Raw genomic sequence first — 16,033 nt, 5'->3', positions numbered from 1 at the left:
CCTAGCTGGCCATGGAATAGATTCTGGGACTATGTTGCTAAAATAATTGGTTGCCAGTGCAATGTGTTTTGCCATGAAGCTACTCGGTTTGTTTGAGCACTGGATCATCCAGTTAGGATGAAGCCAGTTACTGTTTCTGGCAGACATCCTATGTTAATTTAAATTCGTTGGAGATGCAGCTGGGAAAGAAATCCCGAATCATTTTATTTCCATTCGAAAACCAGGTTGGCTTTGAGGATATGTAAGAGGGTGACAAAATATGTTGCAGACAACACCAGACTAATACTCTGTTTAGCTACTTTACGATGGCATCATGTGCAAAATTTCTTTTAATTTTTCCTCGTGTTGTATTCTCACTTCCTCGGTGGTTAAGCTTTGGTATTTCCTACAAGGCACCAAGCAACATGCATGATGGTAACAGGTGGTAAGGATAAGCAATTTGAAAGGACAATTGTCTGAAAAAACAAGACCTAATTCTGAGTTAAAGAAGTTGGGGGGGGGGGGGGGGGGGGGGGGGGGGGGCTTCATATAATAGCACGAACAGTTGCATACCTCTGCAATCACTTCATGGTATGTCCTAGCAAAACAGTAAAATGGCTTTTCAGTTGTTGCAGCGACTCATTTACGAACAGAAAGGGAGAAAAAGGGACCCCATGAGAAACTGCAGCCATCTCCACCTTTACCTCCTAGTTCATGACATAACAAGACCAAAAGGTCCACTATGACCTGTACAGGAACCGCTACTGTTGGTGGAAGATTCATATTGAAAAACAAAAACCTATCTCAGAATTTCATAGGCATCATCAAATTCGTGAAAATACAAAACTCATGGACCACATTGTGGTGAAATGGGGCATAACCATCAATTTAAACAAAAAGGGCTAGAGTCGTCTTCTTCTCTTTCTTTTTCTTGTTCTTTCGAAAATAAAAGCAAAATTACGCGTCCAATGAAGTGGCATGCTGTGGTACTTCAATGGATGGACACTGAGAAGAGAGAACACGTTCACAGGCTTAGGACCCCTCAGTAGGCAATTCCCATGTGGGTTGCAGTTGGCACCATTAAAATAAAGCTAAGCCTTAATCAAAAGGCCACACATGATTTTCCCAAAAGCTGACAGATCAGTTGGGCTCCAAAGATTTTGGACAAATTGGTTTGCTCATTGCAGTGTGTGCTACTCTGCTAACCTGAATAGCCGAGTTCATGATTCCAAACACCAACACTTCACCCTGGTAAAGGACTATTCCTGCTTGCTATTACATGGATAGCAGTAAGGATGTCTGTAAGGAAACACGTATTTGCAACCACTAGAAAGGCTTATAAATTTCCAATGGTCTATAACATCTAAATAAATAGTTTTGCCTTTTCATAATCATCATAAAGGGTCACAAATGTTTCTTTAAAGGAGTGCTCCACAAAGAAAAGGCTGTTTGTTAAGTGGTCAATTACTTCACAGGAAGTTTAGGGTATGAATTAGGCTTTTTTAGGCCATCTTTTCACATTTTATCAGCCAAGAGCTTCCTTCAACAACCTCCGAGTTCTGATGTAACCACAATAAGCAATAGTTGTAGTTCTATAAACATGTTCAGTTGATTTATACTCTCGAGAAGGACTATGCTAGGATATTGGTTGAATTCACCACGCTAGAATGAAATCTCAAAATTTGCTAGATTTGGCTAAATAATTGCTTCTAATTTAAGTTTCATCATAGCAGAACTTACCCTAATGATGTGTGTATACATCTACACATGGTAGGTCTTTCAAGAGGTATTATTTCAGATGACATGGGTTCAGTTATTAAAGCTATCGTTTCCTAGTTGATGTGGGATAATAACATCATCATAGTCTCCTGACAAGGAGTTGTGTAGCGCAATATAACTAACGTTCCCACAAATAACAGTAGTAATAATATATATCAACATTCACACATGATAGATCTTCTAAAAAATATTATCTTAATTGACATGAGTTTAACCACAGAATGAGTTCTGTTCTTGGAAAGACACCTATTATAGGGATAGAAGATCCTCATGCTATATAAGTTATTAAGTTCTTTGTTCTCCTAATCAATAAAAGATAGTAGCCTATCATCATAACTCTCGAGATGAGGGGTTCTGGTAGCATCTCATGTATGGTATTTCCACAAATAATGCCACCGGTAAAGCTAGAAAAACTTCATTAGATCCAGGCCTTCTTTATAAACAATGATGGGTTGGATGTTACTTGCCAAATAATCATCTTATGTTTAAGTTAATTTATGATTTTTTTAGGTAGATATTATGTAAGAGAAGGAGATAGAAAGATATATATATTTTTCTTTTATGTTTGAGATGGAAAAAATTCTTTTTTTCTCTCCCCTAACATGTGAATATATAACTTACCTTGAAAAAAATCCGAAGCTACTTACAATGAAAGGTGACAATTCTGTTGTGATATCCAAGCTTCTTGTTTAGGGAGCTATGATGATGTTACTATTTCACATTGGCTAAGAGACAAAATTCATAGTTGTTTATATAATATGTGGGTCTACTTTGTTTTTAAGAGGTGCATGTATTTTCAAGAACAAAACCCATTACGTAATCAAACCCATATTAACTAAGATAATATTTCTTAAATTACCTATCATATATGGGTGTGAACTCAAAGCATCCACCTCCAAAGAACCTAATTAAAATGCAAAGGTTAAGTGTTATACCTCAGTGCATTGCATGCGCATCTTTCACTCCATCGGAATGTATATATAGCAAGTCATGTGTTGTCCAAAAAAGGACTAAGCTCTATGCAATAACCACTTTCAGACTGTTTACAGCTGAAAAACCTTCTACCTTTTCGTTTGGAGTTGACTGAATATTCGAATAAAGCAAGAAAAGAAGGTCCTCCTACGACCAAAAAAAAGGTCCGGTAATCATCCACAAATCTTGCCGATAATTACAAGATAAGCGTTATCACGTTCTTTCTTCAAGATGCTTCAAAATGCCTATGACAGTGGGATTTACTTTTATGCCTAAAGCAAGATATCTTGGTAAAACCAAAAGCAAGTGGCGGAAACATACAGTAGTTTGCATGTTGCTAGAAAAAGCTTCCAACAACAAAACTGCTTCTAATAAGAAGCTGCGGGATTGACCGAGTGTTTTGCCCTTTCTCTCATGGAAAGATCAACTGCGATACTGCACAGGATGTGTCTGGCCTTACGTCACAAGTTACTGTGAGGCGGCCACATCTAAATACTCTTGTTATCAACCCACTTGTGACGTTGATCACATATAAACACTCATGTTGTCAACCCGCTAATTCTTTTTATTTCACACGAGGTGAAACTTAACTAGGACGATTTCGTGAGAGATCAATTTTTCTCAACACCGACAACATGACTATCAACCAAACATAGACTACAGGTGCCTTGACAGAAACCTTTTTTCCATCGTGTGAAAATTGCTCCAAATTCAACTTCCATTTGACACTGAAAATAAATTTTGATGTGAAAGAACGGTCGTCAACAGAATCGACTTTCAGAGGTTGGATTGATGAGGTGCTTGAGGTCCAATAGCTTTACTACCAACCAAACACCTTAGTTGCTTCCAACAAACGCACTTAAATAGTCCACTTTAGGGACCATTATTCACTATTCATTAGATGAAATTGTACTAAAACCGCTTGCCATTTGTTTGCATTTCAAGGTACCTTTGCCCTTCAGTAAGTGGTAACAACCAGATAAGACCCCAAAATAGTGCGATTGACCATAAACCAATGAAAGTTCTGAAACAGCATGGATGATTCTAATAGACTTCAAACCATAAAACAACGACAAAAGTACATAGTACCCAACAATTATGTGGTCCCATTTCAGAAAGAATCTTCTACACAGCTCAGAGTTACGATGGATTACATCAGGAATTAATTTGGGATAAAGACCTACCACCGAAACCCTCACTGTGCATTCTGTTGTTTAGGATAGTCTCCGAGTTGCTCCATGTTCCAGCTTTCACGAGGCGCAACCTGTTTGTGGGAAGGAGTGTATAGCTGCAAAAAATTTAGAAGTTCAAAATTCTGTCAAGTAATAAGGCTCTATTAGTTGTAACTAAATATTAATTTCAAGAAAAAGCTATTGATAGGCTCTTGGAACAACTACAAGCCAAGTGGCTGGCAATGTCCCATTTGAAGTTACAGGGGGGAAACGCAACAAAAAGGATGGAATATGTAGTAAATGCACTCCCATTCTCTACATTCCAATAGTAACTAATGGAAGACATCATGTCGGTAAACATGAGGACGGACTTGTCCAAGTTTGAACCAGTTTTTCTTTCCATTCATTATTTTCAATTTGTGACCTCATCAAACCAACAAACTGGAATCCACATCACTGGCAATTTTGCAATTTTTCATCGTAAATTTAAGAAGAAAATGTATTCTTATCATCGAACATTTTTTTAAAAAAGAAAAACTAGTGAAATTGCTCCCGTCATTTTGAGGTAACAAAGCATGTGAATTACAATTGGTGCAACTACAAGCAAGTCTTATAGTTATGCATTCTCCCTTATTTAGTTATTTTTTTAACATTTTTTTCTTTATGTTTTCACAAAAAGTAATTTTCTCCAACCCCGAGTATCTAAGATTTTACCTCCATCTTTTCCATAAGTTCTTTGGCTGTTGGAGCAGAGACAACAATGTCCCGAGCACCGGGCTTGATGAAACCTTGTTCGACACCATTGTCAAATAATGCAAGCAAACAGTTATAGTATCCATCAACATTTAGCAAACCAACCTGTGCAGAGTACCACTCAGTTTCAACATGGAAAGGTAGTTTGCCTAAATATGATCCTCAAGCATGGAGAATGGAAGGTTACCGGTTTCTTATGAATTCCAAGTTGCGACCATGTGATCATCTCTAATAGCTCTTCCATGGTTCCATATCCTCCTACAAGAATACACAAGTATTCCACTTATTATCAGAAGCATTTTAAAAACTAAAGAAATCCTGTTAGAGAACATGAATTAAGATCTCTACTTCTGCTTCTCAGGTATGAAATTATATCTGCTAATTGTTCATTGAGAAAATTGATGAGAACAGCAAAGATCATTACCAGGAAGAGCAATAAAAGCATCTGATTCTTTAGCCATGACAGCTTTACGCTCATGCATGTCCACAACAGTTCTTACTTCTCCAACAGTTTGACCAGATATCTGGAATGTTGCAGAAAACAATTTACTGGTGAACAACTGATCACAATTTTACTGCTAAGAAGTATAACTTCTTTTCAGCAAAGAGAGCTAGAACTAATATTATAAAGGGTCCGGTAAATTTCTAACCAAAAAGTCCAGATGGGGATTAGAATGCTAAAGCAAAATACAAACAGATGAAAGTCCAAAGGGAAAAGCACCACTAATATTTCAAAGGAGTCAAAATGATAGAGTTAATAACTTCAAAAGCAATAAGAGAAAAAACTTGTAAAACCTAAGTACTTAAAGAGTGAAAACCAGAAGCAAATCAAATTTCAAACAAAAAAAACCTTGTCAGCATACCGGCAGTCCAAATTACAATCAGAATAAGAAAGATATTCACAAAAAGCACCATAGTTGAAGACATTGACAAGAGGGCAAAATTTTATTTGAGATAAAAGCATAGGTACCTCAAGAGGCATGAGTGCTTTTGGAATGACCCTGCATTTGAGGAGCAACTATTAGTTTAGCACTGCAATATAATAGGAAAAGATCAAACACCTTGTGTTTAATCAAAACAGATAATGAAAAAAAAACGAAGAGTATATTCCTCAATGCAACTTTCTTGATTACCCGAGAACATGGCAGCCCCCATCATACACTTTCTGGGATATCAAACCCATCAGTCCAACACTTCCTCCACCATAGACCAGTTCTATCTTCCGCTTCACCTACAAGCCACATTCAATATCAGCAAACCAGAAACCAAACTAATCATTGTAACAAAAGCTAAACACCATTTCCATTTTCACAGATAAGAGTCATTTAGACCATTAATCAGTACAAACCAAGATAAGCCTTGCTTGCAAACATAAACCCATTCTAGTACAAGAACTATCCAAACAAGTGCACTGAGTTACATATATCAAACACCTCACAGCACCTTTAAGGTATCCATAAATGACAAAAGGTATCAAAAAGGTCAAATATTTGAGACCAACAAACACAAGAGCAATCTTAGTCAATGAAAACAATATCTATGAAAAACTGAGCTTATTGGACCAACCAGTTCATCTCCCAATTCAATAGCAGCATCGCTGAAGACTTGTCTGTTGCCAGAGTTGCTTCCACAAAACACACACACCCTCTTGAACTTGCTACTCCTTGTGTTGCCTTCTTCCATTCACGCAATCTCTATTACAACAACCACCTTAATGCAATCTCTATATATCTATATCCTCCTCGATTCTCAATAAGAAAAGGGGACCCTTTAAATAAAGAAAAACAGAACAAAAGGAAAGACAACAAAAGAAGACAAAAAGCAATCAAGCAAAATCTTAAGTAGATAATAACATTACTTATTGATAAGTTGCAAGAACCAAACTTTTTTTAGAAATCAATGTTAAAAACTAGAAACAAAAATCTGGGTTGATCTTGAATTTAAGAATCATTTATTAAAAAAAACTGAAGAAATCAAAAGGGATGTATTGTTTCTTATGCATTTGGAGAATGAGAACATAAGAAGCCCACATGCTCCATGCCCTTTCTAATCCAACGTCTCTCTTTCGGCTTTGTTGTATTTTTACATATATTTGGAGTATTAAATTAAACAAGCATAGTAATTAAAAAAAAAATACTGCTGGTCAGTAATTGATGAATGATAAAACAAAAAAAATATATTTAATTTTCCTTGGTCAAACGCAAAATCCAAGTAGTTTTAACTTGTACATGACAAAAAGAATAATGAAGCAAATATTCCCTAAAAATTGCTTCTTTTTTTCACCGTTTGACTTTCCTTAGCACATTGATGGTTCTTGCACACTCCAACTTCAAGTTGTAATGGTGTTTTGAATAATTTTAGAAGTTCATTTGATGGTTAAAAAAAATCACATTTTATTTTTAGAGTTTAAATTTTTTAATTATAATTAAAAAAAATTCATCTAAATGCAACAAGCCAATATAAAAGCATTATTAAGATTGTCTCCGAAGGTATTCTAACTCGAAAATACCCATGGAAAAAAAATATATTCTAACTATATACCTAGTGCCATTTTTTTCTATAGTTCATACTAGTATTTTTCTTATTCAATTTACACAAGTTATTTAAGTCATAATAAATATACCTGTAAAAACAATTAATATATATATATATATATATATATATATATATATCCCATGTCTAATTTTACACTCCAAATGGGGTTTCTTTTCTTAATATGTTCATGTTATATTCTATTTTGGTGTAATATATCAAACATATTAGTAATAATAGTTTTTAAACTTTAATGATTAATTTTATATCAGTTTTCGTGAATAAAGATTAAGTACTTTTTAAATTATCGCTTATATTCAAATTGTTGTATTTAAAAAACGATTAACAATAATTTTTTTATTTTTTCGATTAAAAATAACGTTAGTAAGAGTTTGTTAAGCTTTAAAATAACTTTTTTTTTATTTTAATGTTAAGGATAACCCTATAAATGAGGAAGCACATTCCCTGATCATCATGTCAATCATCTCGAGTTATTGTTAGTTCATTTTTAGAGAATGTTTGTTTAACCCAGGGTTGTCAATTCCGTTTCGGTAGATATTTCGTTTTTTCAATTAGAACGGAATGTTTCAGTTTTGGAGTGTTTCGGCGTGCCGTTTCGGGGTTGTACTGTTCATATATATATATATATATATATATATATATATATATTCAACAAACATAATTCAAATTCAAGATAAATTAATTATAAATTATGCAATACAAACACAATGCCAAACAAATATAATTTCAAATTTTAAAATATTTCTAAATAGTCAAGATTAAATAAATCTTTAACTTAAAGTAATTCAACTTAAATAAAATATCAAAATATTATGAAAGTAAAATCTTTTAACACAAATATTTTAAATATAAAGTTAGGTCAATGTTATTAAGGCTAATGGAATCTAAAGCATCCCTTGTTTTGCTCAAATTCCTACAAAGTATAAACATGAAAAAAACAACATGAATATAAACCATATATATTAGTGATAAATCTAATTTTAAAAAATTAATATCATTGTTAATGAAAATAGTAATAATAATTTTCAATGTTATTATTAATATCATTGTTATAGAAAATAGTAATAAAAAAGAGTTTTTTATAATTGAGTGATTTAATTAATTAAATTGAATAAGGTTCAATTTGATTCAATGACTTTTCAAGAGCGGAACGGAACATGTGGAATGGAACCGGAACGTTTCGGGCGGAATTTAGCTGAAAAATCCGGAACGGACCGAGATTTAAAATGAGATTAAATTTGTTCCATTTTGTTCTGTTTTTTGAATTGGTATGGAATATTTCGGCCATTCCGGACGGAACGGAACGGAATTGACAACCTTACTTTAACCTGATTGAGTAGTTATGGAATTTACCCCTTGATGATGTTATAAAATCCAAAGGAGTTTAATAATAAGATTAGTATGTTGGATAATTAATTAATTTTATGATTTAAGTATTTTGTTTTTCTCTTTTTAGTTAAAGTGATTAATAGTTGATATGTGATGTTTAACATGTAAGGATAAAAGTGGTTGTTGGCTGTTATCTGAAAAAAAAAATTATGAAATTAAAAACTATCTAATGCCTATTGAAATATTTTTTTAAAGAAAGAAAATGTAATGATATTTTTAAGAAAGTTTCTAGTAGCTTATCAGACATATATGTACTTGAACTTAGTACGTAGCTGAACTTAGAGATGTACCAACGTGTACTTTAGCTCAACGAGTAGTTGAGTTTAAAGATGTACCAACATGCAATTGGGCTTAGCGCGTTGCTGAATTTAGAAATGTTGGGTCTAATAAATTCCCAGAACCATATACACTTAAGCTCATTGTATAACTGAGTTCAGAGACATTAAGTCATTACTCTATCTTTGATCTCTTTCTTTAACATAGATTTTAGACAAAAATAAAATATATCAAATACATTAATCCATCACTCATTAAGTAATTTGTTTTCCCCATAATATGACGCTTTATATTATGATATAAAATGTCTTTTATATATATATATATATATATATATATATATATATATATAAAGTAATTTTTTCATCAAATATTGAATTTTTAAAAAATTTTACTAAAAACTAACTTTGGAATGAGGTATTAGTGTTTATTTTTTGCATTATAACCTCCTTTTCAAATCTTATGAAAAAAAATTTTTGCATTCCAACCTTCTTTTCAATATTTGAAAATGTATTTTGGATGTTTTAATATGTTATGTCAAAATTAAAAAAAATATATTTGTAACACATATTTAATTAAAAAACATTGTTAAAAATTATAATACACCATAATATCAAACACATGTTAATGTAGCATTTAGTTACTGTCCTATAACAAAAATGACAGAAACAATGAAGATAAAGATATGTTTGATTAAAGAGACAAAAACATAGATATAAAAATAAATATGTCTTTGTGATAATTTTAGAGAGAATTTCTGTACTTTCAAAACAACAAGTATAAAGAAGATATGTCTCCAAAGACAATATTTTTTATTTTTTATTCCTAAAACATTCTTGTAAAAAACCTTCAATTTGAAAATTGTCTAACTAAGACATGTAATGATAAAAATAGTTATTATTATAGTTTTAAAACTCAACTTGGTGGGTCAATCCACGACTAAGCCTGGGTCACTGGTCAAGGCCCGGTTTGACCCAAGTCAATGTAATAATAAAAATAATAATTATTATATTTTTAAAACTCGATTCAGGGGTCGACTCGGGGCAATGCCCAAGTGACATATTGGGAAGGTCAACTCCGGTTGACCCGAGTCAACATAAAAATAAAAAAAAGTTATTATCATAGTTTTAAAACTCGACTCTAGAGTCAACCCGAGACAAGGTTCAAGTCACAGGCCAGGAGTGTCAACCTGACTGGTCCAATTTTTTTTTTAAAAAAATATTAAAGCAAACTTGCTTTGACCAAAAGTTTTTTCAAAAAAATCAACAGGTTTTTGACCCGTGTTTTATCCTAGATCAACATAGGTTTTTATCGAGGTCAGGTCGAGTCAATCATTCTTTTATTTTTATAAACTTGGACCAGTCTAAACCCCGAATCGGCATAGTTCCGGATCAACTCGCCAAGTGAGTCCTGATTTTATAACCAAGGACATTATAATATTAAAAAAGAAAACAGAGAGAGACTTCTTCATATCTCTCCCTCCTTTGTTTTTTTTGTTTTTTTTTAATCAGGGAACAATAAACAAATACCACCTGCTACTACCTAGAAAACAAGTCAAGACTTCCTTTTTTTATTTTTTCTCTAACGTTAGAGACATGGTGCTGTCTTAATTCGTAGCTCTAATGTTACGAAGCAAATGACATGTCGGCGGGCTAATTTTCTTTTGGATCAGCGAAGAGGGATTTATTTATTTATTTTCAATTTAAAGGTTACGTAAGGAGGTGTTTGGTGTCTCATAAAAGGATTAAAATAAGGGCAGGTTAATGGATGGACAAAACAGAGCCGTCCCTTTGATGATATTATTTTATAATAATAATGCTTTCTTTCATGTCTGGATTGCTGTCTTCTTGTGTAATGGTCCTCCTGACAGGGATAGATTTGTGCCTTAAACCCCTCTCTCTTTCTCCACTTTATCATGATAGAAATATGGCATAAAGAAGCTCCACCGGACCCCTCCGGCCCTCCCTCCTGTCCTCCTCCTCCGAGGCCGGGCCTCATAATTTCGACACGACAATCTGACTTTATTTTTTCAACAACAACCACCGCAGCAGCAACAATAATAAAATTATAGATTTAGTGTTTTTTTTTTATCGAAGTTAAAATGATCCGAATTCAAAATAATTTCAGATTTTAATTTTTATATTGGATCGGATCAATTAGAGGTCATGTGTTCTTTTTTATCTATCTTTGCTGCAAGTACTTTTGTCAGGCATAGAGTGTGTTTGTAGTATGGTAATGGTTGTTTTTTAAATAATTTTTCGTATTGAAATACATGTTAATAATGTTTTTTTATTTTTTAAAAATTATTTTTAACTTTAGCACATCAAAACGATCCAAAACAAACAAATCATATTAAATTTTAATAAAAAAAATTAAATTTTTTGAAACAGTTTCTTAAATCCTAGAAAAGATGGGATGGGATTAAGATTGTGACTAGTTTATTCAATTTTTTATATATTTTTTTTTGTAGCAAAAAGAAATGGGCGGCCATTAGCAGCATGTTTTTTTTGTTGCTGCAAGAAATCTTTTATTGTGAGTCTTTTTCTTATCGTCAGTCAAAATCATGGTCGAGAGCCACAAAAAATACTCGTTATTTCTACAAAATAAATAACGTTTTTTATTTCCCATAAAAAAAATAAAAGATCAAATGGTATTCTGTCAAACAATTGAATAAAGGTTCTGTTTTAAAGTGTTGTTATAGTTACTTTTTAAAGTATTTTTTATATATAAATATATTAAAATAATATTTTTATATTTTTTAAAAATTACTTTTTAGATTAGCACATTAAAACAATTTAAAATATAAAAAAAATTAATTTTTAATAAAAAAATTTAAATTTTTATGGAATGCGGTGCCAAATATACCAAAATCTAAAACATAATCATGAAATATTGTACAAAAAAAAAAGTTAGCTATTATCATAAAAAAAATTATGATTTTGTAAAAAAAAGGGAATTTCAATGATATCCAATAAAACAAAAAATCAAATTATTTTCTAGTGAATCTATTTCAATGGGCAAGAGTCGCAAGACTCAAGAGTGTCAGACTTCGGGAATATATATAAAGAACTGGCCGAGTGTGTGCGTGGGCCTGCTCAGTGGGCCAAGAGACTCGAAATCTCCAAAACGTGAAGCCCAACATGGAACTGAACTGTGCTAGGCCATGAATCTAATTATAATCAGTGCACAAGAGGCAAACAGCAAGCATTCTTGCCCATGTTTCCTAGAGATTGGTTAGTTAAGATAATCTCTCAGTATCAATGTACCTTTTTAACCTAGGATCCTCCTAAATATTGTGCAGGTTAGTTTTGCATTGCCTTGCGTAGCAAGCTTACAGCTAAGAGGAGAGAAGAAGAGAGATGAACGATGAGGATTTTCCACAAATACAACCGATTTCAACCGTCAATGAAGGGCTTATCTGTATTGAAGCAGTACCCAGATGTCAAATATTGGCATCTTTGCCTCCTCGCCTCTATTTCCCTTCCTTCAATCCTAACTCCAAGCATTCTGTTTGGATACTCAGAAATTATAGAAAACAAGAAAAGTGGCCGTTTTTTCTCGATTTTTTCTTTATGAATATCAAAGCCAGTTCCTCCTCCTTTGGCACCATCTCAAACAATTAAAATCAACAAAGAAAAACTCCATGACCCTTTTTTCCTGTATTGTTTATGCACTGGTTTTTGTATGAAATTTCTTTGGCCAATGGTCAATGAATTCGTAATCCAACATTTTCATTTTCTTTGTTCCTTGCAACAATGGCTGGAGCATTGGCTATGATCAAAAGTCTCTGCGGTGCCCGGTTTCGAAGATCACGATCAAAAGCATCAGAATCACCCCAACAAAGAGGGGAATCGAATTCGGATGTGAGCACCTCACCATCATTAGCCTCCCCATCGCCGCCGCCACAAGCAGCAGCCATGGAAACAAGAATGGCGCCTCCACATACACAAGCAGGCGGTGCAGCAGAATCTCACGATATAACGGAGAATGATGCCCAGGAAATAAAAGAATTGCCTTTACCACCGGCCATGCAATTGACAGCCGAGACTACTTCCGCCAGCAACTGCATGAAAAAGTCTGCCTCCACGCGGAGTCTAAGCAGCATGAGCATGAAAGCCATAAGCATGAAGTTGCCAAGAAGCATGTCATTGGTGAGGAAGGACGGAGATGACAAAAAGAATCAAAAGAAGAAAGGGAAACCGAAGCATGAGGATTCAGTTTGGATGAAGACAATAATATTAGGGGAAAAGTGCAAGGTACCAGATGAAGATGAAGCTGTGATTTATGATGGCAAGGGAAAAAGAATCTCAACATATCACAAAAAGGCCTCGTGTTCTAGGCAGAATTCTCAAATTGATTTAAATGCAATTCCTTCTCAAGACAGGGAAAAGGGGGTCTCAAGAGAAGAGGGTGAAGAATTCTCTTGATGTTAATGGATCATCTTAATTTGTGTTATCAAAGGGTAGGAAACCTTTTCTGTTTTCCTTCTATGTTCTTCTTCTTCAAAAAATAAACGTGCATGGATTTATTATGATACTCAATGAGAAAATCAGGAGCAAAAATGGTTTTCTTCCTGCTAAAGTTGTTATGATTTCAAATTTGATGAAGACAAGATCATAGTCCTTTTAATACATTAGCAATTCTGACAGTTATATTATAATAGATGAATTCTATCAGTATCAATGTATGCAGTTTATCTTGCTCTGGGCAATCGTAAGTTAATGCAATAAATTCTGTCAAAATGCTACGTGAGGTGCTGCCATTCCTCAGTTTGGTTTAAAATAATGAAAAAAAGATTCTACAATGGTATCACCACTAGACTTGTGTGAAGTTGTTCTTCCATATTTACCACCAAATTGCAAGGTGACCTCGTAAATTTAGAAAAAATGGATATCTCAACAGCCAGGGCTTTTGTTTTTGGTAATTCAAACTGCAGCCAGGATTGAGCAAGTAAACATAGCTAACTGTAGTGCTGAATGCATTAGGACTGGCTAGAATTCTGGAGTCACCTCTACGGTGGTTTCCCTGATGATCGGGTGGAAATGTTTTAACCAATGCCTCAAAATCCAACCTCTATTCAAAGCAGTTTCTTTAAGAACTTCATGATGATTTGTCATTTCCTACTATCGATCAAAGATATCAGTTTTGTCATTCCTTGGCAATTCAAGATTTCGCGAAAGAGACCCCGGTGGATATATGGTGTGCAGCAAAATTGATGCTGTTCCCCTTATGATCTTAGCAGTTGGATATGAATTTAAATAAGAATATGACTAAGATAGATTAAAGGAATGATCTAGTAAATAAATTTATGGAAAAATGAGATAAGTCGCGACAAATTAAAATAATAATTTCAAAAAATCATTATTTTTTATCCGATAATTGAATTCTATATATCGTGACAAATCAAAATAACAACTTAAAAAAACCATAATTTTTTATCCGATCATTGAATTCTATATAAATTTTTACAAGGGTTTCAAAGACTATTTTTTTCGAGTAGATATAAAATAACTACTCTGACCTTCGTATCTTTAAATTTTAAAAATATCACCCCGAAGCTCTAGTTTTGATAATTTTTTTTATTTTTCTTGTTATTTTTGGATTTTATAATTTATTTCTTTGTAATCTTTTAAATTTTTATTTTTATTTTTTAGTTGAGGTAGGGTTTTTATTCTATTTAAAGGTTTGTAAATCTCGACAGATTTTACCATTATTATTCTAAACAATTTAGAATTTTTATCAGTAGCCTATTTGGCTCATTAAAATTGCCGTGTTCTTTCTTTGTTTTTACCGTCTTCAGCTTAAATCTTGCACAAACAAAGTGATGCCCTCAACTCCAGAAGGTTGAAGATGCATCATTAATAACTGTTGAAATATTTTGAGAACAGCAGACATTGAGACAAAGAATTATGGTTTTAAATAATGAAAAGCAAAACCATCATAAGAGGTCAGGATGGCCGAGTGGTCTAAGGCGCCAGACTCAAGTTCTGGTCTTCGTGAGAGGGCGTGGGTTCAAATCCCACTTCTGACATCCAGTTTTTGTTCTATGACTTGTCTAAAAGTACATAAATCAATTTATTTGCATATTTAAATTATTATTTTTTAATAATCTCAAATCCAGACACTAAATTTGATGTATTCATGAGTCCAATAATTATTAATTTTGATTTATACAATCTAAATTTCATGTTTTTTTTTTTTTGAAATCTTTAATGTGTTGTGTCTTTTATTTATAGCATCTACAAGTTTATTCAAACCTTCACGGTAGAAAAAAATAAATTTACATACATGATGGGATTTTAAGTAAGAAAATTACCGATCTCTCATTGCAGTTTTGATATTCAATCACTGTGGAACAACATGAAAAATGGAAAGATGAGAGAAACATGGTGCTAAGCGAAGTTTCCATAATTAATTACTGTTTTAGTTATATGAAATTCGATTTTTATCTTGATTTTAATATTATAAAATCTTGAGATAGAGATGGAACGAGTAGAATGAAAGATGTGGCAGAAATTCTTGCAAAATTATCATTAACTGCAGCTGGACCATGAACGTACACATGTCATCCTCGTATCTTTCTTTTTTCGGGTAAAATATGTTCTGATCTTCAGAAAAAAAATTTCCGAGGGTAGCATCTGACCACTTCTTGAGCTTTATTAGTAAGTAGTTTTGAATATTTATTTTAATAATTTTATGGAATAAAATAACTTGGAAAGAGAAAAGATTGAGAAAAACAATGAGCATTCCATCCATTTTCTTCTTTTTTGAACGCCAAAATGGTAGAGCATTGAGATTGACTGTTGCCATTTACCTTGCAAGACTGTGTTGGGGTTAGCTATATATTATTTTCTTATAATTTTTGATGTTTTGTGTCAGGGAGGAGTGATCGTTTCAGAATCAGATAGCCCTCCTTTTCTCTTGTTAAGGGAGTCATTATTGCTTTCAACTCACAGTGAGTGGTGCTTCCCAGAAAGGAGGTTTTCTTGTGCTAGGACTTGTTAAGAGTTTTGATCATCTCTCATGGTGGATTTGCAGTCTAAGATAATACACTAATTGTATTATTTAGGATGACAGTCAACTGGAGTTGCAGATGGTTGCTGTAATTTTTGTTGACGAGTCTGCAGATTCTGCAATTTATTATGTTTCTGAGTAACATT

The 16,033-nt window shown here is 33.2% G+C and overlaps 1 protein-coding gene, 1 long non-coding RNA gene and 1 other non-coding gene across 3 annotated transcripts; 1 reads left to right on the top strand and 2 right to left on the bottom strand.

Annotated features, from left to right (window-relative positions):
* Positions 1 to 180: 180 nt before the first annotated feature.
* On the bottom strand, positions 181 to 1,287 carry LOC133689593 (uncharacterized). The gene is made up of 2 exons (XR_009841321.1): positions 553 to 1,287; positions 181 to 385 (listed from the first exon to the last, which is right to left on the bottom strand). It is a non-coding gene; the product is annotated as an uncharacterized LOC133689593 (long non-coding RNA).
* A 2,425-nt stretch (positions 1,288 to 3,712) lies between these two features.
* On the bottom strand, positions 3,713 to 6,726 carry LOC133688548 (cytokinin riboside 5'-monophosphate phosphoribohydrolase LOG8). The gene is made up of 7 exons (XM_062108057.1): positions 6,222 to 6,726; positions 5,789 to 5,886; positions 5,626 to 5,656; positions 5,080 to 5,179; positions 4,843 to 4,913; positions 4,617 to 4,760; positions 3,713 to 4,018 (listed from the first exon to the last, which is right to left on the bottom strand). Exons 1-7 carry the CDS (start codon positions 6,336 to 6,338, stop codon positions 3,926 to 3,928), a joined length of 654 nt encoding a protein of 217 aa, XP_061964041.1. The 5' UTR covers positions 6,339 to 6,726; the 3' UTR covers positions 3,713 to 3,925.
* Positions 6,727 to 14,820: 8,094 nt separating this feature from the next.
* TRNAL-CAA (transfer RNA leucine (anticodon CAA)) lies at positions 14,821 to 14,904 on the top strand. The gene has a single exon. It is a non-coding gene; the product is annotated as a tRNA-Leu (tRNA).
* The last annotated feature ends 1,129 nt before the right edge of the window (positions 14,905 to 16,033 follow it).

This window comes from Populus nigra, chromosome 3, assembly GCF_951802175.1.
Source record: "Populus nigra chromosome 3, ddPopNigr1.1, whole genome shotgun sequence".
Classification (NCBI taxonomy): Eukaryota; Viridiplantae; Streptophyta; class Magnoliopsida; order Malpighiales; family Salicaceae; genus Populus; species Populus nigra.
This window is presented reverse-complemented; position numbering and strand designations above follow the sequence as displayed.